Source organism: Tachyglossus aculeatus, chromosome 2, assembly GCF_015852505.1.
Source record: "Tachyglossus aculeatus isolate mTacAcu1 chromosome 2, mTacAcu1.pri, whole genome shotgun sequence".
NCBI classification, from domain to species: domain Eukaryota; kingdom Metazoa; phylum Chordata; class Mammalia; order Monotremata; family Tachyglossidae; genus Tachyglossus; species Tachyglossus aculeatus.
In genome coordinates, this window is record NC_052067.1 from 125,570,428 (window position 1) to 125,597,658 (window position 27,231).

The window sequence follows — 27,231 nt, forward strand, 5'->3', positions numbered from 1 at the left end:
CCCTCCTTGCGCGGTGTCCCCCTGCGCGCGCACCCTACGCGATGCCCCCCCCGGCGCGTGCCCTGCGCGGTGCCCCCCCGCGCTGCTCCCTTGCGTGCGCGTGCCCTACGTGGTGTCCCCTGCGCGCGCTGCGGTGCCCCGCCTGGCGCGGTGCCCTTCTGCGCGCTTGTGCCCTACGCGGTGCCCCCCTGCGCGCGCTGCCCCCCCTGGCGCGGTGCCCCTCTGCGCGCGCGCGCGCCCTACGCGGTGCCCTCCCTGCGCCTGCCCTGCGCGGTGCCCCCCCGCGCTGCTCCCTTGCGTGCGCGTGCCCAACGCGGTGCCCCCCTGGCGCGGTGCCCCTCTGCGCGCGCGCGCGCGCCCTACGCGGTGCCCTCCCTGCGCGCGCGCCGCGATGCCCTGCTTGGTGCCCTCCCGCGCGCGCGCCGCGGTGCCCCCCTGCTAGTGCCCTACGCGCTACCCCCCCTGCGCGCGCCGCGGTGCCCCCTGCGCGCGCGTGCCCGAGGCTGTGCCCCCCCCGCCCTGCGCGGTACCCCCGCTGCGCGCGCGGGCGTGCGGAGCGGCGTGCCCGGGGAAGAGGCCTCGGGGCCGACCAGCCGCGAGCCCGGAGTGCGCCGCGCACGGGGCGGAAGGAGAAAGGGGGGGGGGGTCACTCCGCGCCCGCCACCATCGGCCCCGCGAGACGCCTCGCTGATTGGCCGAGCCCGGGCCCCGGGCGCCTCCCGGATTGGCCGAGCCGCCGCGCAGGCTTCTCCCGCCCCCCCTGCCCCCCCAACCGGGCCTACGGCGGGCTACGGAAGCCGGCAGGGACACGGGAAAGCGAGGCCGCCTTCGCGTTCGGCGGCGGCGGCGGCGGGGGGCCCGGGCGCGGGTTGCCTCGGTTACGGAGCGCGCCGTGGCCGCCTCAGCCCCGCCGCTGCCCCGCGCGGCCAACGGCTCCCGCAGTGCTCCGCGCCCGCTGCCCCGCCTCCGCCGGGCTCCGCGCTCTGCATCCGCACTGCTCCGCGCTGCTGCTCCACGTCCAGTGCTCCGTGCCCCGCGTCCACTGGGCTTCATCTACTGCTCCGCTTCCAGGGCTCCGCGCTCCGCGCTCCGCATCCACTGCTCCGCGTCCAGTGCTCCTCTTCCACTGCTCCGTGCTCTGCATCCACTGTTCTTCGTCCAGTGCTCCGTGCTCTGCATCCTTTGTTCTTCCTCTGGTGCTCCGTGCTCCGCGCCCAGTGCTCCGTGCCCTGCACCCCTTGTGCTGCGTGCTCTGCATCCCTTGCTCCGCGTCCGGTGCTCCTCTTCCAGTGCTCCGCGCTCTGCGTCCAGGGCTCCGCGCCCGGTGCTCCTCTTCCAGTGTTCCGCGCTCTGCTCCCAGTGCTCCGCGTCCAGTGCTCCTCTTCCAGTGCTCCGCGCTCTGCACCCAGTGCTCCGCGTCCGGTGCTCCTCTTCCAGTGCTCCGTGCTCTGCGTCCAGGGCTCCGCCGATCCTCTTCCAGTGCTCCGTGCTCTGCGTCCAGTGCTCCGCGCCCAGTGCTCCGCGTCCAGTGCTCCGTGCCCTGCACCCCTTGTGCTGCGTGCTCTGCATCCCTTGCTTCGCGCCCAGTGCTGCTCTTCCAGTGCTCCGCGCTCTGCGCCCAGTGCTCCTCTTCCAGTGCTCCGTGCTCTGCCCCCAGGGCTCTGCATCCGGTGATCCTCTTCCACTGCTCCGTGCTCTGCGTCCAGTGCTCCTCTTCCAGTGCTCCGCGCTCCGCGTCCAGTGCTCCTCTTCCAGTGCTCCGCGCTCCGCGTCCAGTGCTCCTCTTCCAGTGCTCCGTGCCCTGCACCCCTTGTGCTGCGTGCTCTGCATCCCTTGCTTCGCGTCCAGTGCAGCTCTTCCAGTGCTCCGTGCTCTGCGCCCAGTGCTCCGCGTCCAGTGCAGCTCTTCCAGTGCTCCGTGCTCTGCACCCAGTACTCCGCGTCCGGTGCTCCTCTTCCAGTGCTCCGTGCTCTGCACCCAGTACTCCGCGTCCGGTGCTCCTCTTCCAGTGCTCCGTGCTCTGCACCCAGGGCTCCGCGTCCAGTGATCCACTTCCAGTGCTCCGTGCTCTGCGTCCGGTGCTCCTCTTCCAGTGCTCCGCGCTCCGCGTCCAGTACTCCTCTTCCAGTGCTCCGTGCCCTGCACCGCTTGTGCTGCGTGCTCTGCATCCCTTGCTTCGCGCCCAGTGCTGCTCTTCCAGTGCTCCGCGCTCTGCGCCCAGTGCTCCGCGTCCGGTGCTCCTCTTCCAGTGCTCCGTGCTCTGCGCCCAGTGCTTCGTGCCCTGCATCCCTCGCTCCTCTTCCAGTGCTCCACGCTCTGCGCCCAGTGCTCCGCGTCCAGTGCTCCTCTTCCAGTGCTCCGTGCCCTGCACTCACTGCCCTGCACCCAGTGCTCCGTGCCCTGCATCCCTCGCTCCGCGGTTGCCGCTGTCCCTCGGCCGGCGGTGGGAGGCCGCAGGTACCGTCGCCCCCGCCCTTCCTCCTCCACCTGCCTCCTTCCTTCCACCCTACCTACTGAGCGCCCTCGGCCTGTCCAGCCCCGTACTGAGCGCCCGGCCAAGGCCCCCAGTCCCCCGGCTGGGCCCCACCGCCCGGTAATACTAAATAATGATAATGATGGCATTTATTAATCGCTTACTGTGTGCAAAGCACTGTTCTAAGCGCTGGGACTGTGTTACAAGGTGATCAGGTTGTCCCACAGGGGGGCTCACGGTCTTCATCCCCATTTTACAGATGAGGGAACGGAGGCCCAGAGAAGTGGAGTGACTTGCCCAAAGTCACCCAGTTGTCAGAGCCGGGATTTGAACCCATGACCTTTGACTCCCAAGCCCGATGCCTCCAGCCCGGGGAACGGGGGGACCCCCTCCCCTTCTCCCCCTAAGCCCACTCATTCAGTCAGCAGGATCTATTGAGCGCCAACTGTGTGCTGAGCACTATACTGAGCAGTTGGGAGAGTGCACGCCAACCACAAAGAAGCAGCGTGGCATCCTGGAGAGAGCCCAGGCTGCGGAGTCAGAAGTCGTGAGTTCTAATCCCGGCCCTGCCACTTGTCCGCTGTGGGACTTGGGGCAAAAGACTTCACTTTTCTGGGCCTCGGTTCCCTTATCTGCGAAATGGGGATAAGAATAATAATGATGATGGCATTTGTTGAGCGCTTACTACGTGCCAAGCACTGTTCTAAGAGTTGGGGGGGATACAAGATGATCAGGTTGTCCCACAGGGGGCTCACAGTCTTCATCCCCATTTTACAGATGAGGCACAGAGAAGTTAAGTGACTTGCCCAAAGTCACACAGCTGACAGTTGGCCGAGCCGGAATTTGAACCCATGGTCTCTGACTTCCAAGCTCTTTCCATTGAACCACACTGCTTGAAGACTGAGCCCCATGTGGGGAGTGGACTGTCCTACCTGATTATCTTTAATTTGCCTATAATAATAATTATGGTATGTGTCAAGCACTTACTACGCGCCGGGCACTGTACTATGTGCTCGGATGGATACAAGCAAATCGGGTTGGACGCGATCCCTGTCCCACCCGGGGCTCACGGTCTAAATCCCCATTTTACAAATGAGGGAACTGAGGCACCGAGAAGTGACGTAACGTGCCCAAAATCCCCATTTTACAAATGAGGGAACTGAGGCACCGAGAAGTGACGTAACGTGCCCAAAATCCCCATTTTACAAATGAGGGAACTGAGGCACCGAGAAGTGAGGTGACGTGCCCAGGGTCGCACAGCAGACAAGCGGCAGAGCGGGGATTAGAACCCATGCCCTTCTGACCCCCAGGCCCATGCTTTATCCACTGTGCCGTGCTGCTACCTCAGGACTGTGGACGATGCCTGGCACGTAGTAAGCGCTTAAGAAATACCTTTAAAAAAAAAATGAGGCATACAACGTATGGGGGAGGAGAATAGGTATTTAACCCCCCATTTTTCAAGTGACGTAACTAAGGCATGCCTCCTCACTGTGCCTCGTTCTCACCTGTCCCACCTCTGGCCTGGAATACCCTCCCTCCACAAATCCGCCAAACTAGCTCTCTTCCTCCCTTCAAAACCCTACTGAGAGCTCACCTCCTCCAGGAGGCCTTCCCAGACCGCTCTACCCCCTTCCCCGCCCCTCAGCGCTTGTGTATATTTGTACATATTTTTATTCTATTTTATTAATGATGTGTATATATCTATAATTCTTTTTATTCGGGTGCTATTGATGCCTGTCTACTTGTTTCATTTTGTTGTCTGTCTTCCCCGTCTAGACTGTGATCCCGTAGTTGGGTAGGGATTGTCTCCGTCTGTTGCCGAATTGTACTTTCCAAGCACTTAGTACAGTGCTCTGCACACAGCGCTCAATAAATATGATTGAATGAATGACTTCCAAGGCTAATTATATTGCATGCAAAGTTCTTAGAGGATGAATCATTCATTAATTGCGAGGCCTGTGGTGGCCCAGAGGTGAAGGTAACAGCCTTGAAAGGCTGGAGGCCTGGGTTCTAATCCCCACTTGGGTATGAGAGTTTAGAAAACATGTAAATGCATAGCAGTGTTTAGAATAAGTTATCTAGACAGGCTGAGATAAAATTTGGAGAAGCAGCGTGGCTCAGTAGGAAAGAGCACGGGCTTTGGAGTCAGAGGTCATGGGTTCAAATGCCGGCTCCACCAATTGTCAGCTGTGTGACTTTGGGCAAGTCACTTAACTTCTCCGGGCCTCAGTTCCCTCATCTGGAAAATGGGGATTAAATCTGTGAGCCCCACGAGGGACAACCTGATCACCTTGTAACCTCCCCAGCGCTTAGAACAGTGCTTTGCACATAGTAGGCGCTTAATAAATGCCATCATTATTATTATTATTATTATTATTATTATTTATTGAGCATTGGAATAAATGCTTGGGAGAGTTTAGTACGAAAGAGTCGATAGACATGTTCCTTGCCCATTGGGAGTTTACAGTCTAGTGGGAGAGACAGACACTGAAATAAATGATGGGGCTGAGGGTGGGGTGATTATCAAGTGCCAAAAGTGTACAGATCCAAGTGCGTAGACAATCCAGAAGGGAGAGGGAGTAGCGGAAATGAGGTTTTAGTCGGGGAAGGAGAGGTGATTTTAATAAGGCTTTGAAGGTAGGTAGCGTGACAGCCTGTTGGATGGGAAGGAGTGGGAAGACCAGGCCAGAAGGAAGACGTGGGCCAGGCGTCGGCGGTGAGATAGTTGAGATTGAGGTACGGTTTGGCGTTGAGGAAGCGAAGCGTGCCGGCTGGGCAGGAAATCAGCTAGGTAATTTAGGAGAGGATGAGGTGATTGAGTATTAAAGGGTGTTGGTGAGGAGTTTCTCTTTAATGCGGAGTTGGATAGGCAACTACCGTACGCTTTTGAGGAGTGGGGAGATGTGAACTGAATGTGTTTTTAGAAAAATAATCTGGGCAGCTGAGTGAAGGAAGGACTGGAGTAGGGAGAGAGAGGGAGCTCAGCAAAGTGGCTGATGCGTTAGGGTGGAATATGTTAAGTGCTTGGTTCAGCGTAGTAGTTTGGATGGAGAGAAAAGGGTGGGTTTTAGTGATGATGCAAAAGTAGAACCGACGGGATTTGGTGACAGATTGAATGTGTGAGTGGAAGGAGAGAGGTGAATCGAGGGCAACACCGAGGTTATGGACTTGTGAGACAGGAGGGACAGCGGTGTTGTCTACAGTGATAAGACAGGGGGACAGCGGGGAGGTAGAAGGTGAGGAGTTCCGTTTTGGACAGGAAAAGCTTGAGGTATCAACAGGGATGCCCTGAAGGCAGGAGGAAATACCAGACTGCAGAGAAGGAGAAGGTTCAGGGATGGGGAAGCAGATTTGGGAATCATTTGCATGGAAATAATAGCTGAAGCCATGGGAGGGAGGGAGTTCTCCAAGAGAGCTGGGGAGGGGGCATAGATGATGAATAGGAGGGGATCCACAACGGAACCGTGAGGGGTTCGCTCAGTCAGAGGGTGGGAGGCAGAGAAAGAGCCTGCAAATGAGAGTGAGCATCCAGAGAGATAGGAGGAGAACCGGGAGAGGACAAGTGAGCTTACCCACTCTCTAACTAAATTTCTGCCCATTTTTGCTCCACACAGAACGCTTCGCTGGAAATCTGTGAGAAGAAATATCGGCAAGAGTAAAGATGGCCCAGTTTTCCAAATCCAGAAGAGTAAATATTTCTAGTTCTCTGGAATCGGAAGATATTAGTTTAGAAACTACGGTGCCTACGGATGACGTTTCTTCATCGGAAGAAAGAGATGGGGCCGTTAAAATCACCAGGCAGCTTATTGAAAGAAAAGAACTACTTCATAATCTTCAGTTGTTGAAAATAGAGCTATCTCAGAAAAACCTGATGATTGATAACTTGAAAGTGGAATATATTACAAAAGTAAGAGAATTCACGATTCTTGTTGTGTTTTACCACCTTTCACGCGTGGTTCCTCCCCTTCTCCTGCCCGAAACTCTCCCTTCAAATCCACCAGACCTCAGTCTCCCTGACTTCAAAACCCTTCTGAAATCCCATTTTCTTAAGGAAACTTTCCCCGGTTCATTCTTATTTTCACCAGGTCCCTCCTGCCAACTGTCATTTCACTAGATTCTAAGCTTCTTAAGGGCAGGGATCATGGCTGCCGACTCCATTGTACGGTCCCAACCACTTAATACAGTGTTTACTGTGTGCAGAGCACTCTACTACGTACTTATAAAGGTACAATTCTTGCCCTCAGAGGAGCGTTCACTATAATGGACCCAATGAAGACCAATGTGATTATGATTCTCCTGGCTATCTTAAGTATTAGTAGTGGGTCCGAAGCTGCCAGCTCATTTTCTTGAAAAACCTAAGCAAGATGGTTCTTTGCTGGGTTTGTACCGGTAATCTATGGGAGAAAAATTATACCTCTTTTAGACTCCTATGCTGCTTTTAGTCTCTCTTGCTCTTATTCATATTTTTTTAAATAACTTATTGAGGAGTAGACAAAATAACCACTTTTTCTTCTTTTTAGATTGAAGAATTGGAGGAGAAACTTAACGATGCTCTTCATCAAAAGCAATTGTTAACGTTAAGACTGGACAGCCAATTGACTTTGCAGCAAGAAGATGCCAGGTACGAAGTTGTTTGGAGAGAGCACCACTCTTTGTAATATGGCCCAAGTTTTTTCCGGGCCAGTGATAAAATGCCCAGAAGAGCTAGGATGACATTTTCTAAGCCCAAATTATAATGATAATAATAGAAATAGTAGTTACAATGCTTGATGTGCCATGCACTGTACTAAGAACTGGGGTAGATACAAAATGATGGGGCCAGACGTTGTCCCACATGAGGCTAAGAGAAGTTAAGTGACTCGTTCAAGGTCACACATCACGTAAGTGATGGAGCTGGGATTAGAACCAGAACGTGACTCCTGACCGCCAGGCCTGCATTCTTTCCACTAGGCCATGTGGCTTCTCTGTATTAACTATGTTCCGTGTCATCGGAAATACATCCGTGGACATATAATTCCTAAATCTGAAGTTGCTATGAAAACTACCCAGGATCCTGGAAAGATCTTGCTTGTGAAGGGCCCTGGTCTAAGATCTCAATCCGTTAATCAGTGATATGTATTGAGTGCTTGCTATGCGCAGAGCACTGTACTAAGCGCTTGGGATTGTACAGTACAACGTATCCATATAGACACGTTCCCAGTCTATAGGAGAAAGGTAGACATTAAAATAAGTTTCGGATACGTACACGAGTGGTGTGGGGCTGAGGGTGGGAAGGGAATATCAAGTGCTTAAAGGATATCATCATCATCAATCGTATTTATTGAGCGCTTACTGTGTGCAGAGCACTGTACTAAGCACTTGGGAAGTACAAGGTGGCAACATATAGAGACAGTCCCTACCCAACAGCGGGCTCACAGTCTAAAAGGGGGAGACAGAGAACAAAACCAAACATACTAACAAAATAAAATAAATAGAATAGATATGTACAAGTTAAATAAATAAATAGAGTAATAAATATGTACAAACATATACATATATATACAGGTGCTGTGGGGAAGGGAAGGAGGTAAGATGGGGGGGATGGAGAGGGGGATGAGGGATATAGATCTAAGTGCATAGGTGACACAGAAAAGAGAAGGAGTAGGAGAAATGGAGGGCTTAGTTGGAAAAGGCCTCAAATTAGTTGGTGATTGGAGCCAGCTATAATAACAATGGCCCTTGTTCATTCATTCATTCATTCAGTTGTATTTATTGAGCGCTTACTGTGTGCAGAACACTGTACTAAGCGCTTTACAACAATAAACAGTGACATTCCCCGCCCACAGCGAGCTTACTTGGTAAACGCTTACTATGTGCCAAGCGCCATTCTAAGCACTGGGGTGAGACAAGTTAATCAGGTTGGCTACACTCCCTGTCCCACATGAGGCTCCCAGCCTAAGTAGGAGGGATTAGGATTTAATCCACATTTTACAGATGCGGTAACTGAGGCACCGAGAAGTGAGGTGACTGGCCCAAGGTCACACAGCGGACACGTGCCGAGTCAGGATTAGAACCCAGGTCCTCTGATTCCCGGGCCTGTGCTGCTTCTCGAGAAGCCAGGCGACTGGGATCTCCACCCAGTTCTACCAGTCCCCTGCCGTCCAAATGAGTCTCCCTTCCTCACACGTAGCTTTTAGTTCATTAGTCGGTTGTCCTTTATTTTCGATGACGGGTACCTGAAAGGCAGCGAAGTGCTGAAAGTACCTGTCACACCGTATTCAGGCAAAGATGGTTCTGGGTTTGTGGCACCTGGAGCTGCTACTCTTTTGTCTCTTTGTTTTTCCAAGTCTTCTCAAACCTTTAGTCATTGCATCAGTAGTGTTTATTGAGCATCCTCAAAGTGTGTGCCATGGCTGCTGGGTATAAACAGAGGGACGTTAGTCTGCGGTCAGCGTGGCATAGTGGAAAGAGCCCAGTTTTGGGAATTAGAGGTCACGGCTTCTAATCCCGGCTCTGCCACTGACCAGCTGTGTGACTTTGGGCAATCAATCAGTCGTATTTATTGAGCGCTTACTGTGTGCAGCACACTGTACTAAGCGACTTCTCTGTGCCTCAGTTCCCTCATCTGGAAAATGGGGATTAAGACTGTGAGCCCCACGTGGGACAACCTGATTACCTTGTATCTACCCCAGTGCTTAAAACAGTGCTCGACACATAGTAAGCGCCTAACAGATGCCATCATTATTGTTATTATCATCTTGGTTTAGTGTGGTCAAGGACTAGAGTCTAGGATTTTGGCCCAGTTCTTATGGAACTGTATAAAGGGACAAGAAACCAAGAAGCGGTGCTCTCAATCAGTTGTATTTATCGAGCGCTTACCGCGTTTTTGAGCACTGTACTAAGCACTTGGGAGAGTACAGTATAACAGAGTTGGTAGAAACATCTCCTGCCCACAGCGAGCTTACAGTCTGGAGACGCGCTTACTGTCTAGCATGCGGTCTCAAATTCAGCGAAGAAGGGAAAAATGGAGCGAGCAGGGAGGATGTTGTAAAGCCATGACAAGTAAGTTAAATCAAAGAGGAACTGATGAAGGATTGGAGAAGAAGCTTGAAGTGGGGTGGAAGGTAGCCAGGAGGATTGGAGAATAAGCTTGAAGTGGGGTGGAACGTAGCCAAAAGGATTGGTTAAGAAAAAAAATTTGCTGCTACTAATTTGGGCTAAATAGAAGGGAGAAAAGACACCGTTCTGAAAACCCAGAGAGAGCGTAGCTCCTGTCAACGTGTGGACATCCACTTCCGCTTCAAAGAGAAACACCTCACCATCGGTTCTAAAGCTCTCCATCAGGTCTCCCTCTCCTCCCTTTCCCTCCTGATTTCCTACTGCATCCCAGTACACTGCATCCCACGCTTTGATCTTCTAACGCCAACCTACTCACTTGACCTCTGTCTTGTCTGTCTTGCCCATGTCCTCCCCTTGACTTGGAACGTCCCCTTTATTCATATACAATGAACTGCCACTCTCACCATCTTTCCCAACTAAACCTTTATTCCCCCTTTTTCTTCTCTCTCCTTCATTTCCTATGCATTTGTATCTGTACCCTTTTAGTACTTGTTACTCACTCCACCCTCAGGCCTACGGCCCCTACATATTTAATTAAGTGTCTGTTTCCCCCCTCTAGACTGTAATCTCCTGGTGAGCAGGGAATAATTCTACCCATTCTGTTATATCATACTCTCCCAAGCACTTGATACGGTCCTCTGCACACCTTAAGTGCTCAATAAATACTATTGATTTAGTTGATTATGGGCAAATTGGCAGTGACCTGATATTAGCCAACTGTCCAGTTCCTCTAACCGTAAAATTATAGTCTGCTTTGTGTTTGTATTTTGGTCATTGAAAAAAATTTTTTTTTTAATTGAAAGGAACTTTTCTTATAAGATTTTACAATCCCTTACAGTTCTCTCATATATGATTCGCCACTTCCTTATTTTGGTAAAAATGAAATCTAAACCATCTTTGTATCAGCTGACCTTTTTTATCTATGAATGTAGAAAGCACCAGGAACTAATGAAACAGGAGATGGAAACCATCTTATTGAGGCAGAAACAACTGGAAGAGACTAATCATCAGTTAAGAGAACGGGCTGGAGACATCCGTCGTAGTTTGCGTGACCTCGAGTTGACTGACGATCACTATGCCAAACTGAAGATTCTTTCTGAAGATCAACTTTCCATTCCTGAATATGTCTCTGTGAGTGTCTATTATCAGCAGTGTAAAATGGGCAAAAAAGCCAGTTTATGGATTTAATGGGAAATCATTCATTCATTCAGTCGTATTGAGCGCCTACTGTGTGCAGAGCACTGTACTAAGCGCTTGGGAAGTACAAGTCGGCAACATTGGGAATGACCATGGAACTTAGGACAATGTTTCTAAGAATTTGCAAACAACACTGCCGAAAGAAAAATACGTGGACTGCGAATCAGAAATATAAATCACATGATTTCTCATTAATATTTCTGATTGGCAGTCCACTTATTTTTCTTTTGGCAGTGTTGTTTGCAAATTCTTAGAAACGTTGTCCTAAGCTCCATTGTCTGATGTTCTGTTGTCATTCCATATGTTGCCGACTTGTACTTCCCAAGTGCTTAGTACAGTGCTCTGCACACAGTAAGCACTCAGTAAATGTGATTGAATGAAAGAATTGCAGGGCCCACTTTCTTCTCAAACAGCCGCAACTTGTGTCTGTTGCCAGGAAGTTACTTTTTCCCCCAGCTGAATTTTTCAGTAGCTTTTTCAGTTTTTACTCTGACCTCCGGAATTACCAAGATTTATCTGGGGTGAGTCAGAGAAGAGGAGCAACTTGGGCCTAGAGAAAAAGCCCTGGCCCTTGGAGTCAGAAGAACCTGGGTTCTAACCCTGGCTCCCCACCTTGTCTGCTGTGTGACATTGGGCAATCACTTAAGTTCTCTGTGCCTCTGTTACCTCACCTGTAGAATAGGGATTAAGACTGAGAGCCCCTTGTGGGACCTGGACTGTGTCCACCTGATTAACTTAGTACAGTGCTAAGTGCGTAGTACAGTGCTCTGCACACAGTAAGCTCTCAATAAATACGATCGAATGAGTTAATGGAGAAGCATAGTGGCTTAGTGGATGTTAGAGGTCATGGGTTATAATCCTGCCTCTGCCACTTATCTGCAGTGTGACTTTGGGCAAGTTACTTCACTTCTCTGGGCCTCAGTTCCCTCATCTGTAAAATGGCGATTAAGACTATGAGCTCCACGTGGGACAACCTGATTATCTTGTATCTCCCCCAGTGCTTAGAACAGTGCTTGGCACATAGCAAGCGCTTAACAAATACCATTATTATTATTGTCATCATTAACCTGTATCTACCCCAACGCTCAGTACAGTGACCAGCGTATAGTAAGCACTGAAATGCCAAAGAGGAAAAAAAAACAGGGAAGATGAGGAAGGTCAGTGCAGCTGGGACCCCCATGTCCATCACACACAGACACACACAAACCCGTATGAAGAAAAAAGTATCCCAAGAGACTCAGCAGCGGTGGGTATCGATGGGTACGGGCAGGGCTCTAGGCTGTGAGCCCGCTATTGGGTAGGGACTGTCTCTATGTGTTGCTGACTTGTACTTCCCAAGTGCTTAGTACAGTGCTCTGCACACAGTAAGTGCTCAATAAATACGATTGATTGATTGATTGATTGGGGAAGCAGTATTTCTGGACTCTGTGGCGGCCTTGGGCTGCATAGGAAAGGAGGCGGTTACCTTTGCTATAGCAGAGCACGATAGCTTTCGGGGGTAGAGAGCAGTAGTGGAGAATGAAAGCTACCTGTGGTCAGAGATCATTCCTACCCACTCTATTGGATCATAGTCTCCCAAGCACTTGGTGCAATGCTCTGCCCACAATAAGTGTGTAATAAATACCATTGGTTAATAGGGGAGCAGCACAAAAATCAGATTAATTTCCCACAGCCGGTTTTTCCGCTCCGTGGGAGGCAGGAACGGGGACACTTCGGGGTTGTGAGGAGGGGTTGGGTGTGCAGACCCTCCTTGTCGATCACGGCCTAGCCAACCTAATCACTTATACACTCGCGAATGTGCGCCGCACACATACGGCAGAGTTGGTGGCCCAGCGGTTTATTATTGTGCCCGGCGTTTGGGCTGGGTTTGTACCCCTGTTACCACCTCCTCAGCCAGCCTTCCACTCCTTTCACCCTGTCCCTTTACCTTGTTGCCTCCTAAATGAGCTTAGGTCAACCCTAAAATTCAATCAAATGTGTAGCAAGGTGTGGATGGTCCGGGGGAGAGTGGGAAAAAAAAACATCTAGCATTCTAGTTAGTTCTCCCAACTCCAGGGTAATGGGAGGGAAGCATCCACACCAATCTAGCGTTACCGAAATCAACTGTGCCGAATCGTGAGCTAAACTTCCCATTTTGTCGCTGTGAAAATAAGGATAGGACCACAGTGCCCATTCATTCATTCGTTCAATCATATTTATTGAGCGCTTACTGTGTGCAGAGCACTGTACTAAGCACTGGGAAGTACAAGTTGGTAACATATAGAGATGGTCCCTACCCAACAACGAGCTCACAGTCTAGAATCCAAAGTAGGTTATATGTGTTCAAACTTTCTTTATTTTTAGCCTGCCATTACACAATGGCAATTTTTCTTGTTTGTCCAAATTCTTCCATAATTGTAACTTTACGTTTCTCTTCGTATCTTGAAACTTTAAAGTTGTTGTTCTTGCTGTACAATATTTCACGTTGGGTGGTAGAGGCAAACCTGCTGTTTCATTAGGATCACGTATTAGCTCTCAAAATTTCTTCTGATTTGGATTATTTTTGACATGTTATTTGTCATTCTGAGTTCGGTACAGTGTACTCATTTTCTTTTTCAGATTCGTTTCTACGAAGTAGTTACCCCACTAAAAAGAGAAATAAGTGAACTCCAAGTGAAAAAGGTTGACCTGTCGGAAGAATTAAATGACACAAAATCCCAACTGAAGCGACTGGCGGAGGTTTGTGACTTTTAATCTAAGAAAAGTATGAGACGGTTTGATTTGTTGGCCTCGTAAATACTCCAAGAATGTTGCTCTGTCATTACTACAAGCACAAAAGGAATGCCGTCTTGAAGTGAATGTGGTGTGTGAAAATTATAAGTTGTCCTTTTACCAGGAGCTCAGGACTTTCTTAGTGCATCTTCTGGCCTCAAGCTAGAGCAGTGTGAGTTGACAGGGAATTTGCACTTCAGACAAAACACACACTCTCTCTCTCTCTCTCTCTCTCTCTCTCTCTCTCTCTCTCTTGAAGAATGCACTGAAGATAAAATTCTCTTAAAGGGTGTGTGTGACAGAAAAGGCTAATGAAGAAGCCACAGTCCCTATTGCATTTTGCCCAGAAAGGGTTTCTGGATTGATATGTTAGCGAAGCAGTGTGGCTCAGTGAGTGGAAGGAGCATGGGCTTTGGGCTTTGGAGTCAGAGGCCATGGGTTCGAGTCCCGGCTCTGCCATTCGTCAGCTGTGTGACTTTGGGCAAGTCACTTAACTTCTCTGGGCCTCAGTTACCTCATCTGTAAAATGGGGATTAAGACTGTGAGCCCCCTGTGGGACAACCTGATCACCTTGTAACCTCCCCAGCGGTTAGAGTGCTTTGTACAATTAGAGCGCTTAATAAATGCCATTATTATTATTATTATTGCGACACAGATATCATCATTGTCATCATCATTAGCAGTAGCAGCATTTAGGTAGAAAGCCCCAGGGCTGCAGAGCAAGTGCCACAACTCGCATGGGGGAGGAGAGGAAAGGGCAAGGACCAAATCTCAGGCTCCAGGTTGGGGTAGTGGGAAAGTGGGGGCATTTTAAAAGCGGGGAAAAAGGGAAACCCTTTGACAGGTTTACAAAAGCCATTACCAGTCATTCCACCCCCTAACACAACCAATTCCACTTTGCATAAGAGAAGCCGCATGGGTCATTGGAAAGAGCACGGGTTTGGTCATGGGTTCAAATCCCGACTCTGCCACTTGTCAGCTGTGTGACTTGGAGCAAGTCACTTAACTTCTCTGCGCCTCAGTTACCTCATCTATAAAATGGGGATTAAGACTGTGAGCCCCCCGTGGGACAACCTGATCACCTTGTATCCCCCCCAGCACTGAGAACAGTGCTTCACACATACTAAACGTTTAACAAATGCCATCATCATCATCATTTGCATCCCCTTCTTTCTCAATGGTATCTGTTCATTATGGGCAGAGAATTTTTTCACTAATTCTGTTGTACTCTCTAGCACTTAGTAAGTGCCCTGCACACAATAAGCGTTCAATAGATACCACTGATTGATTGAGTGGGAAAGTTGGAAACAGCTTCTGGAGCCAAGAGGGTGGAGAGCCCGCACAATTGACCAGTAGGCCATGCCTGTACTCTGCTACAGAGGCTGGAGGCAGACGGCCAGTGAGGAAGCTGATCCATTAGCCCTGATTTGCCCAGGGGTTGTCCCAGGATGGAGGAGTGGCAGGAGGGATGTCATGCAGGAAGACCTAGCAAGATTTGGCAGTAGACTGAATGGCAGTCGAAAGGCAGCGAGGCATCAAGAGAAGCAGCGTGGCTCAGTGGAAAGAGCCCAGGCTTGGGAGTCAGAGGTCATGGGTTCTAATCCCGGCTCCTCCGCTTGTCAGCTGTGTGATTTTGGGCAAGTCACTTAACTTCCCTGTGCCTTAGTTCCCTCATCTGTAAAATGGGAATTAAGACTGTGAGCCCCACATGGGACAACCTTGTATCCCTGCAGCGCTTAGAACAGTGCTTGGCACATAGTGCTTAACAAATGCCATCATTATTATTATTATTATTAAGATGACACTGAAATTGCAGACCGGAAGGACTGTGGTGTTATCGCTGACCCCGGCTCTGCCACTTGTCTGCTGTGTGACCTGGGGCAAGTCACTTCACTTCTCTGTCCCTCAGTTATCTCGTCTGTAAAATGGAGATTTAGACCGTGAGCCCCGCTGGTCCAGAGACTGTGTCCGACCCGTTGCTTGTATCCACCCCAGCGTTTAGTACAGTGCTTGGAACATAGTAAGCACTTAACAAATACCACAATAATAATAATGACAATTATCATTATTCAATTACTGTCATTACTATTATCATTGATAGGGGAAAAGTTAGGAAGGGGAGTAGGTTTAGGGGGAAAGATGAGTAGTTCTATTTTAGACATATTGACTTTAAGGTTTCAGCCGGACACCTAAGTATAGTATCCTGGGGACGAGAAGTTGTGCGGCAGATCAGGTGAGAGGTCAAGGCTAGAGAGCTAGATTTGGAAGATATCATCATCATCATCATCAATCGTATTTATTGAGCGCTTACTATGTGCAGAGCACTGTACTAAGCGCTTGGGAAGTACAAATTGGCAACATCTAGAGACAGTCCCTACCCAACAGTGGGCTCACAGTCTAAAAGGGGGGAGACAGAGAACAAAACCAAACACACTAACAAAATAAAATAAATAGATAATAATAATGGCATTTATTAAGCGTTTACTATGTGCAAAGCACTGTTCTAAGCGCTGGGGAGGTTACAAGGTGATCAGGTTGTCCCACAGGGGGGAAGTAGTTCAAACCCTGTGAGCGGTTCAACTGCCCACGAAAGTGGACGTAGAGTGAGAAGAGTTGAGGGCCCAGAACAGAGCCTTGTGGGATGCCAGAGGAAGAGAATGAGAGGCAGAAAAGGAGCCAGCAGATGAAATTGAGGAGTGGACAGGTAGACTGGACAATCAGGCCAGTACTATGTCAGGAAAACCGAGGGAATGGTCCGTGGAGTCAAAACCAGCGGAGAGGCTGAGGAGGATTAAGATGTACATGATTGTAAGGATATCACCACAAGAAACGGCGTGGCTAGTGGAAAAAGCACGGCCTTGGGAGTCAGAGACCATCGGTTCTAGTCCCGGCTCCGCCACTCGTCTGCTGTGTGACCATGGGCAAGTTACTTAACTTCTGTGAGCCTCAGTGACATCATCTGTAAAATGGGGATGAAGACTGTGAGTCCCACGTGGGGCAACCTGATCACCCTGTATCCTCCCCAGCGCTTCGGACATAGTAAGCGCTTAACAAATGCCATCATTATTATTATTATTTATTATAGCCCTTTCTGGGAGTTGGGATAGGAATGGGAGCAGAAAAGGGGTTAAGTCCTGGAGTGGGCCAGAGTGTCAAGAGAGGGACTTTTTAAGGTGGAGGAAACTAAGCTCATCGTGAGTGTACTCGCCCAAGTTTTTAGTACACTGCTCTTGACATAATAAGTGCTCAATACATACCATCGATAGATTGATTGAAGAGGCAGCAGAGAGTGATAGATTGAAAATAGCAGGAAGAGGGGGAGGACTTTTCATCTTCTCTCAGAAATCCTCTCCTCCTCCTCCTCCCGGCTCATCACAGTCCTCTCCTTCTTTTAAACCTGGAATACTGGCATAATACTTCACTCCTCTCTCTCTCTTTCATACCTCATGAAAGTCACCAAGTCCTGCTGGTTCTTTCTTCACGTCATCTGGGGAACTAGTAGAAGGAGCGTAGGCCTTGGGGTCAGAGGACCTGGATTCTAGCCCCGTCTCCCCGACTTCCCTGCTGTGTGATCTTGGGTGAGTCACTTTACTTCTCGGTGCCTCTGTGCCTGCAGCCTCATCTGTAAAATGGGGCTTCAGTACCTGTTCTCCCACCTATTACTACATCAGCACCATAAAGGGCTTGATTATCTTGTAATAATATAATAATAATGATGATGGCATTTGCCTTAGCACTTACTATATGCAAAGCACTGTTCTAAGCGCTGGGTAAGATACAGGGTGATCAGGTTGTCTCATGTGGGGCCCACAGTTTTAATCCCCATTTTACAGATGAGGGAACAGGCACAGAGAAGTGAAGTGACTTGCCCAAAGTCACACAGCTGGCAATTGGCGGAGCTGGGATTTGAACTCAGGGCCTCTGACTCCTAAGACCGTGCTCTTTCCATTGAGCCACGCTGCTTCTCAACGTTTAGTAGAGTGCTTGGTGTATAGTGAGTGCATAACAAATACCTTCGTAATAGTTATTATTATTATCTCCAAAATCCACCCCTTCCTCTCCAGCTAAACTGTCAACCATTCTGGTCTACGCCCTTGGCATATTCTGCTTTGACTACTGCTTCAGCCTCCTTGCTGACCTCCCTGTCTTCGTACTCTCCCCTTTCCAGTCCGTACCTATCCGTGCTGCCCGGATCATTTTTCTAAAGCATCTTTTGGGGCTCCTCTCCTACTCCTCCAAAACCTGATAACCCACCCTTCCCATGTCAAGCAGCGAGTTGTGACCCCTGTCCCCAGGCACTCAGATAAGTTCTCTCACCCCTACTAATCCTGGCTCATTTCCCACTATACAATAATAATAGCAGTAATAATAATTGTAATAATTGTGGTATTTGTTAAGCACTTACTATGTGTTGAGCACTGTTAGAAGCCCTGGAGTAGATGCAAGCTAACCGGGTTGGGCATAATCCCTGTCCCACATAGGGTTTACAGTCTTAATCCCCATTTTACAGATGAGGGAACTGAGGCACAGAGAAGTTCAGTGACTTGCCCAAGGTCACACAGCAGACAAGTGGCAGAGTGGGGATTAAAACCCAAATTCTTCCAAATCCCAGGCCCGTGCTCTATCCACTAGGGCACTTCTCATACTTCACGCCTCTCAAGCCAACCTATGCGCTGTTCCCCATCCTCACCTCTCGCATTGCCAGTTTTTGCTCATGCCCTCCCTCCTGCCTAGATCTGGAAATGACTGGCAGACCATCGATCGCCCCATCTTCAAAGCTCTTCTGAAATCACATCTCCAGGAGATCTTCCCCGATTAAGTTTTCCTTTCCCTTCCCTATCCCAAAGACTCCAATCCTTGGGTGGGAGATGGAGAAAATTTTCTTCTTTCTCTGCCAATCGTTTGCGGTGTATGTTGGACTTTTTCTTATCTAGCTTACCAAAGGTGTTGAAACTCTGCCAGGCTTGTAAGGAGAAGGAAAAAGAAGGCGCCCGACCCTTCCACCACTTGGTGCTTCTAGTAGCATCTAAAACATCCTGTCCTGACCACATCTTCTGACATCTTCACTTTTCGGGCTTCCCACCAAATTCTAGCCATCACGTGCAAACTGCTCACCTCGCACAGTTTCTCATACCCGTTTTTTTTCTTTTGGAGGAGCAAAAGACTGGGAATCGGGAGACCTGGGAAACTGAGTGCCTGCTGCCATAAGAAGCAGGATACAGTGGGTGCTGAATGCGAGAGAAGACAGACAGGGGGAAAACTCCTAGTATGCATATTTGAGGGAGGGATTATGGCTCTCTCTTTTATTGTAGAAACAGAAACATGCCCTTTGAGGAGGGTTAGAGGCATTTATTTTCAGTAGGTACATATCTTTAAATTATTACACATTGTAAGCTCGCTATGGGCCGGGAAAGTGTCTGCTAATTCTGTTGCATTGTAGTCACCCAAGCACTTAATACAGTGTGCTGCCCTCAGTAAATACCATTGATTGATAAATGTTAGGAGGCCTTCCCAGACTGAGCCCCTTCCTTCCTCTCCCCCTCATCCCCCTCTCCATCCCCCCCATCTTACCTCCTTCCCTTCCCCACAGCACCTGTATATATGTATATATGTTTGTACATATTTATTACTCTATTTATTTATTTTATTTGTACATATCTATTCTATTTATTTTATTTTGTTAGTATGTTTGGTTTTGTTCTCTATCTCCCCCTTTTAGACTGTGAGCCCACTGTTGGGTAGGGACTGTCTCTATATGTTGCCAATTTGTACTTCCCAAGCGCTTAGTACAGTGCTCTGTACATAGTAAGCGCTCAATAAATACGATTGATGATGAAATGTCTGTCTTCCCCTCTAGACTGTAAACTCGGGTGGGCAGGAACGTGTCTGCCAGCTCTGTTGCATCGTATTCTCCCAAGTGTTCAGTACAGTGCTGTGCACATAGTAAGTGCTCAATAAATACTATTGATTGATAGAGCGATTGATGGTTTGAATCTCAGGTGTGATGATAAAAACTGAAATGCATTCTTGGGAAAGTCATTCCTTTCACCACATGATGGCAGGATGTCTCCACTTTTAAAAAAGAATCATTCAAGAAATTAACCAAGAAATTTGAAACTTAAGTTTCTCCTTGTTTTCTACTAACGGACGGCGTATTACGTTGTTGTATTTTCATATCTCTTTCAGTATCAGCATTCTAAATTAGGGTTAAAAATAATAAAGCTAAACTTGCCCTCGTCCCTTTCCCTATCAGTAATGAATTTGAATGTTTCTCTCCCCCACTGGTTTGTAAGCTCTCTGAGGGCAGAGGGTTACGTGTACCAACTCTGTTGTATTGTACTTTTCCGGGACTTAGTACACAGTAGGGTCTTAGTAAATACCGTTGATTGAAAAGAAAGTATAAGGCTGTGGTTTGGGCCCTCTCTGGTTGTCAGTGGGGAAATGGCCTTAGGACTTTCATTCATTCCTTCATTCAGTGGTATTTGAGCGATGACTGTGTGCAGAGCGATATATACCATGCCCACAACGAGCTTAGTGGGCCTGGTCTGTAAGAAGGCATAGGAGAGGAAAAACAGCACTTGGTGACAGCTTAAAACACTGCCCCGGGTGATCTGCTAGAATCAACAGCATAATATTCTTGGTTGAATTCAATACCATGAGTTTGTTGATACCTTCTTAAAAGCACACAAAATTAAAATGATGCTGTTCTGTAGATTTTTAGGTTTAATAAGTCTGAAGTCCAGTTATGAGGCTTCTGTTTTTCAGCTCTTCACTCATTTTAGTATTTCCCTCAGTTATTTAGAAACAGTAGAAGGACCATTACTGCAGGAAAATGGAGTCTACGTATCATTTCTACCGCATCAATCAACCGATGGTTTTTATTGAGCGCTTATTGCGTGCCGAATACTATAATAAACGCTTGAGGGAGTGCAGTCCAACAGAGTTGGTAGACATGATCCCTGCCCTCAGAAAAGCAGCGAATATAGAGAGCCTGGCATATAACCTAAATAGATAAGATATGAAAGGGGTTTTCTTGAAATATGCTTTAACACGAGCGGCTCTGTCGGGCTTGATTTCCCTAGAACCTATTCACTTCCTAGTTTCACAAGAGATCTTGGTTTTGCTAAGACGATCTCAGGATGTGGTTTATGATGTGTGCAACAAGCCTGCCCTCCACCACTCGCCACCAGCCCTTGCCCTTCCGATCCCCCTTGGAATTTATAATTCTGTTTGTTTATACTGATGCTATTGATGCCTGTGTTCTTGTTTTGATGTCTGTCTCCCGCCTTCTAGTCATTCATTCATTCATTCAATTGTATTTATTGAGCGCTTACTGTGTGCAGAGCACTGTAGACTGTAAGCTCGTTGTGGGCAGGAATTGTTTCTGTTGCTGAATTGTACTTTCCAAGCGCGTAGTACGGTGCTCTGCACACAGTAAGCGCTCAATAAATAAGATTGAATGAATGGAGTGAATGAATGCCAACGTGTGATCCGCGTGAAGGAATATTTTGGTTCTGCAGCTCTCAGCCATATTATGTTTCTGATTTTCGGCCCTTGGGTCTTTGAGATTTGGCCATGCCGCGTATATGCAGCGAGGAACACCTGCTTAGCTCCTTGTGGTCAGGGATCGTGGCTACCCACCCTGTTCTATTTTTCCAAGCGTTTAGTACAGCGCCGTGCACGTAGTAAGTGCTCAAATTCCATTGATTGGTTATTCGAGTTGTTGTGCTATTCAGATGCCGCAGCATAGAGACTATTATTCGGGAAGAAAATTTCTTTTGTTTGTGAATAATTTGTCGTTGCATTATATCCAGGTACGTAGTGGCACTTTTTCTTCCAAGACCAACTGGTTGACTTAAAGATCCTAGTAGGAAGGGGTGCTAAAAGATATACCACTGAGGGGCTATTGGCCATTGTTGAGTATCTCCTGAGGAAAAAATCCTCGGTGGAGTGTAGTAGGACCTACAAGCAAGGGATTATTATTTTGATGTTTCGTATTAATTAATTTACATAACCTCCCTGCCAGCTAGGTGAACTATTATCCCTATTGTACGTGAAGCTCTAATTCAGAATGATTAAATAATAAGGCAAATCATGTGGCCTAGCGGAAAGAACATAGGATGAACTCGGGCACATCCCAGAACTCCTCTGGGCCTCGTCGTCTTCAGCTGTAAAATGGGTTTACGAATACCCGTTCTTCCTTCCCTGTAAACTGAGACAAGAACTGTGCCTGATCTGCTGGAATTTACCTCAGCCCTCAGTGTGATGCTTGACGCACAGTGAGCACTTGCTTAACAAATGTCATTGTTATCATTATTGTCATTATTATTGAATTGATAATGTTGAGTAGTCATGGAATTAGAATTTGGAGTCACGGAACTCCAGTTCTTACCTAGATCACTAAGCCTGGTTGTTTCTTTATAGGTTTCCGGGATCACATGGTGAAAACACAGAAACAGCATAACTAACTTGATTTTTTAAAAATATGAAACATGAAGAAATCCACCATTTAAAAAAAATTGTGCTATTCACTTGAGCTACTGCGTGGTTAAAACTTGAGCTGCAAGATCAGATAAATTTGACCTAAATTTTTTCTTCTAATCTCAATTCAGAATCAAAATTGCGTAACACATTTTTCTCTTTTCTTATACCACAATTTTTTTCTGTGACTAAATCCAGGAACATGGTTAACCAGGGCTTGGATATAAGATACTATTGTAAAGTGGTAAATTTATTGGATCCACTGGGAAAGAAAACGAGAAGCAGAGTTTTACTTTTATGCAAAAACGTGGTACTACCTGACCTGAATATTCTATGCAGATCTGGCCTCTATTTTTAAGGAGAAAATCTAGAAAAGTTTCAAAGAAGGGGGACAAAAATGATCCAGGAGATTGGAAAAGAATAGACTGAATTGGGAAAGATGAAGACTGAGAAGGAATTGATCCATCAGTGATATTTACTGAGCATTTACTGTGGGCGGAGCACTGTAATAAGCACTTGGGAGAGAATATGATTGAGATTTAAAAGTTATGAAGTGTGTCTGCAGTGTTGACAGTCAGTTTGTGTTTTCATTGTGCTTGTTGGCGAGCTAGAAAATATTTTTCCAGCAAAACCCATCATTTGAGATAGAATGCGATGCAGTTGACAGAAGAAATGGCTAGGCACGTGTACAAGATGTGAGCCCTATATTGCAAATTGTCCCAAACGCGAGAGTTCTTCAAGAATGCCATTCTCCCGTAACGGATGAAGGTGGAATTCACCGAATCCCATAGAATTAGAACAAAGATGTGTCTGCCGATGCTTGAAATCCTTCTTTATTAATGCAGTTGGTACAAGTAACTGTGAAGGCAGAGAGTATCAAAAGAAGGGTTTGGGTAAATTGTGGGCGAGGGCTCTTAATTTTCCTTCTGGTACCACATTATGAAAAGTCAGAGGGCAAAGCTGCTGTAGTAATAATAATGAAAATGATTAATAATAATTATGGGTATTTGCTAAGCGTTTACTGTGTGCCAGCCACTGTTCTAAGCCCTGGGGTAGATACAAGATAATTGGGTTGGACACATCCCTGTTCCACATAGTAGGGCTCACAGTCTTAATCCCCATTTTACAGATGAGGGAACTGAGGCACAGAGAAGTCAAGTGACTTGTCCAGGGTCGCGCAGCAGACAAGTGGTGGAGCTGGGATTTGAACCCCTGACCTTCTGACTCCCAGTCCTGTGCTCTTTCCACAAGGCCATGCTGCTTTAATCTATTGTCCAGTAGATCTCATGATGGTTATCGTAGAGGAAAATGTAGGGGTTGCAGAAGATATTTTAGGGGTGACTAGGCTGCGGCTTCCAAACCTTGCATGGCCCTTTCTCCCCACTCAGTTCTCATCTAGATGGTGTTTTTGGTTCGTGGCTCTTCAGTTCCTGAGGCTCGGGCACTGTAGCGTCAGTAGTCCTGAGGTTTACTAAATGATAAATCATGTTTTATCTTAGGGAGGAGGGCATCTCAGGGAATTGGGAAATCCCGGTGCCAGCCCACACCACACAAATGCGGGATCGTCTGTGGGAGCCATGCCATCCGAGGCGAAGGTTCGCACCCAAGGACCACTTAAGGCTGCCAGGCTGGCCCGCTCAGCTGGCTCGCTCAGCTAAATGCTTAGTACAGTGCTCTGCGCACAGTAAGCGCTCAGTGAATACGATTGAATGAGTGAATCCGGAAAGATAGCTGGCTGATGGGAGACACAGACCGCGACCGCTACTAAAGCATCGGTTTGCTGGGTTGTGGACTTAGAAACCGAGCAGCCTCCGCAGCTTGCTCCAAGTCCCCCTCTACACTGTAAGCTCGTCGTGGGCTCTCATATTCAATGCTCCCAAACACTTAGTATAGTGCTCTGTCCACATATGTGCTCGACAAATACGACTGATCGATTGGAAGGTTGTAAAGGATGCCTTCCACCCGAGGAGTGGTCACTTACACTCTGGTGGTTTGCAGACATAAGGATGAATGTAAAGAGGGCAGGTGGTAGGTTCCTCTTCCGAGGAGAAATGTTTTAGGATAGAATCAGTTCTTTATGGGAACATTATACATGGAGGAAACGAAGTTAAACTCCCCAAACAAAGCAAAATCCCCCAACTTAAACAAATGACCCAGAGTTGTGCGTAAAGCAAGTAATGGGAGGATACAGTCAGTCTCCCAGCCAGTTGTATTTATTGAGCACTTACTGTGTGCAGAGCACTTTACCAAGCGCTTGGGAGAGTAGAGTAGTATAACAACATAACTGACACCTTACCAGCCCACAATGAGCTTAGAATTTAGAGGTAGCATGGTTTAGTGGAAAATGTGTGAATTGGGAGTTAGGAGATCCAAGCTGTAATCCCAGCTTGACCAGTGATCTGCCAGGTGACCTCGGGCAAGCCATTTATATTCTCTTGGCCTCGGTTGTCTCATCTGTAAAATGGAGTTGAGCTACCCGGTGTTTGGCACACAATAAACACTTAATAGATATTATCATTTTTCTCTATCTACATGAATCTATTTCTGTCAAATCAGAGAGGTTCCACAGTAGGAGAACCAACTTTTACTTTATCAGAAGAGGGAAAAATGGATGTGTCCACCTGGCAACTAAGGTAAACCTGGGCTTCTCTAAACTTTCCACTGGGCTAGGCTGCTTCCCTGTAATTAACAGTTAGGTAAATAAATGAGTAACCAATAATATCCCTGAAGGAATGGCATAGCTGGGGAGGTGAATGTTCTCCTCAAGGAGGTGGCCCTTTGAAGGGCTCTGAAAGTGGAAGGAGGAAGGTGGGAAGTAATTTGGTAAAGCTGTCGGTCGAGTAATTTGGTAAAGCTGTTCCCTAGTCGGGGAGAGGTTGAGGTTAGCAGTGTGCCAAAGGAAGAAGACAGAGGGAGAGAGAGGCCGTAAGCGGTGATGTCATAAAGAAGCTGTTTCCTAGTTCAGCCCAAGAGGTGATGAGAGGCTTGTACCAGGGTGTGTCAGTCAAGCATTATCAAGGAAGGAGCAGCAGAACTTTAGAGCCAAACTGAATGTAGGCATCTTAATCCAGCCCAAAAGGTGTTGAGAGTTTATTCATTCAATCATATTTTTTGAGCGCACTGTACTAAGCGCTTGGGAAGTACAAGCCGGCAACATATAGAGACGGTCCCTACCCAACAACGGGCTAACAGTCTAGAAGGGGGAGACAGACAACAAAACAAATCACGTGGACAGGTGTCAAGTCATCAGAAGAAATAGAAATAAAGCTAGATGCACAACGTTAACAAAATAAATAGAATAGTAAATATGTACAAGTTAAGTAGAGTAATAAATCTGTGCAGACATATATACAGGTGCTGTGGGGAGGGGAAGGAGGTAGGGTGGGGGGGATGGGGAGGAGGAGAGGAAAAGGGGGGCTCAGTCTGGGAAGGCCTCCTGGAGGAGGTGAGCTCTCACTAGGGCTTTGAAGGGAGGAAAAGAGCTAGCTTGGCGGATGTGCGGAGGGATGGCATTCCAGGCAAGGGGGAGGACGTGGGCCGGGGGTCGACGGCGGGACAGGCGAGAACGAGGTACAGTGAGGAGGTTAGCGGCAGAGGAGCAGAGGGTTCGGGCTGGGCTGGAGAAGGAGAGAAGGGAGGTGAGGTAGGAGGGGGTGAGGTGATGGACAGCCTTGAAGCCAAGAGTTCACCCTCCCTCCTCAAATCCGACAGCCAGTGACTCTCCCCTGCGTCAAAGCCTTATTGATGGCCCATCTCCTCCAAGAGGCCTTCCCTGATAAAGCCCCCCTTTCCTCTTCTCCCACTCCCTTCTGCATCGCCCTGACTTGATTCCTTTAAGTCCCACAGCACTTAATGTACACATCTCTTATTTATTTATTTCTATTAATGTCTGTCTCCCCCTCTAGACCATTAGCTCATCGTGTGCAGGGAACGTGTCTGTTTATTGTTATATTGTACCCTACCAAGGGCTTAGTCCAGTGCTCTGCACATAGTGAGCGCTCAATAAATGTGATTAGATGAATGAATGAATGAATGAAGCTTGGGTGTGGAAGAAGTGGCAGAATTTTAAAGAGAAACTGTAGGCGAGAGGAGTCAGAGTCAATGGACATTGATTGGATCTTATGTTTTCTTACATTTGAGGCCTTTAGGGATACTTTTGGTCAACTGTAACTGAGGATTTCCAGCTACAAATTGGTTTCTTGGGGCCAGCTTTGTTATAATAATGATGGTATTTGTTCAGCTCTTACTATGTGCCAAGCACTGTTCTAAGGTCTGGTATTTGTACGCGGACAGTTAACTAGGGTGTCACAGCAGGAGAGGAGGAAAATTGCCTCTCGAATTGAATCTCTAAGTTCCCAGAATTCCAGGGCCTATTTAATAGACTGGGGAGCACCATATATGAATTCCCAACTTGTTGCAACCTTTAGGGTTTCATCAACACAAATCCTTAGGGAAGAATAGGGATAAAGTGGGTATGTCGTTTGTCACAGATATTTGAATGTCGCTTTGTAAGATCACTACTGGTCTAAAACAGTATAGATACCTGAAATATCTAATGATGGAAATTAAGCCGTCTTTTAAATTTTGCCCATTCCTGTAGTCCTAATCAAGGAAAGAACCCTTTGGAGAATGATAAATCCGTTTATCTCTGTCCCACACAATTGACATCCATTTGAGGAGGTGAAAAATTACCTTTACCTGGCTGAGGGACAGTATGTAACAAATCCTGTTACATTAATGGACTCCTTTCTGATGATTATGTAGATTATTTTGACTTATCTCTGAAGCGCTTAGAACAGTGCTTTGCACATAGTAAGCTCTTAATAAATGCCATTAAAAAAAAGGCAATCACACTTGCCTTCTCTTATAGGTTTTTTTTTAGATTTCATCCACTTCAACTGCCGTTGAATCTTTTCCAATCCAGCCAACTCCATGGACACACCTTCTCCAGAATGTCCCATCTCCTGCCATAAAGTCATTCCCCTCTTCTAGACTGTGAGCCCACTGTGGGCCGGGATTGACTCTTTGTTGCTGAATTGTTCTTCCCAGGTGCTTAGTACAGTGCTTTGCACACGGTAAGTGCTCAATAAGTACCACTGAATGATTGAATGAATTTTGGTATGTGCGTCCATAGATTTCTTGGAAAAGGTACAGCCTTCTTCCACGCAGTAAAAAACTTAAGTCTCTGCCATTGTCTTTGATCAATATTTTGGCTATTTCATCATCCATCT

At 47.7% G+C, this 27,231-nt stretch overlaps 2 protein-coding genes across 3 annotated transcripts in view; both read left to right on the forward strand.

Moving 5' to 3' along the window:
- Positions 1 to 41: 41 nt before the first annotated feature.
- Positions 42 to 6,132, forward strand: LOC119942283 (proline-rich protein 36-like). The gene is made up of 3 exons (XM_038762988.1): positions 42 to 1,107; positions 2,306 to 2,457; positions 6,088 to 6,132. The coding sequence occupies exons 1-3, from the start codon at positions 42 to 44 to the stop codon at positions 6,130 to 6,132; spliced, it is 1,263 nt and encodes a 420-aa protein (XP_038618916.1).
- PIBF1 (progesterone immunomodulatory binding factor 1) overlaps positions 2,386 to 27,231 on the forward strand; it is a 332,641-nt gene continuing 307,795 nt past the window's right edge. Inside the window, exons 1-5 of one of the 2 annotated variants that reach the window (XM_038741731.1) lie at positions 2,386 to 2,457; positions 6,088 to 6,380; positions 6,994 to 7,094; positions 10,504 to 10,702; positions 13,367 to 13,486. In XM_038741731.1, the coding sequence (XP_038597659.1) occupies positions 6,135 to 6,380; positions 6,994 to 7,094; positions 10,504 to 10,702; positions 13,367 to 13,486 (666 nt within the window). In that variant the 5' untranslated portion in view covers positions 2,386 to 2,457; positions 6,088 to 6,134. Of the gene's footprint in view, positions 2,458 to 6,087; positions 6,381 to 6,993; positions 7,095 to 10,503; positions 10,703 to 13,366; positions 13,487 to 27,231 lie in introns of those variants that run through there. The other variant, XM_038741734.1, reaches the window with a different exon arrangement.

Coding starts and splice junctions, on each gene's coding strand:
- LOC119942283 (XM_038762988.1), top strand. CDS start 42: ATGCCCCCCCCGGCGCGTGCCCTGCGCGGTGCCCCCCCGCGCTGCTCC. Junction 1,108..2,305: donor CTCCGCATCCACTGCTCCGC/GTCCAGTGCTCC, acceptor CTCCTCTTCCAG/TGCTCCACGCTCTGCGCCCA. Junction 2,458..6,087: donor CCGGCGGTGGGAGGCCGCAG/GTACCGTCGCCC, acceptor TGCTCCACACAG/AACGCTTCGCTGGAAATCTG.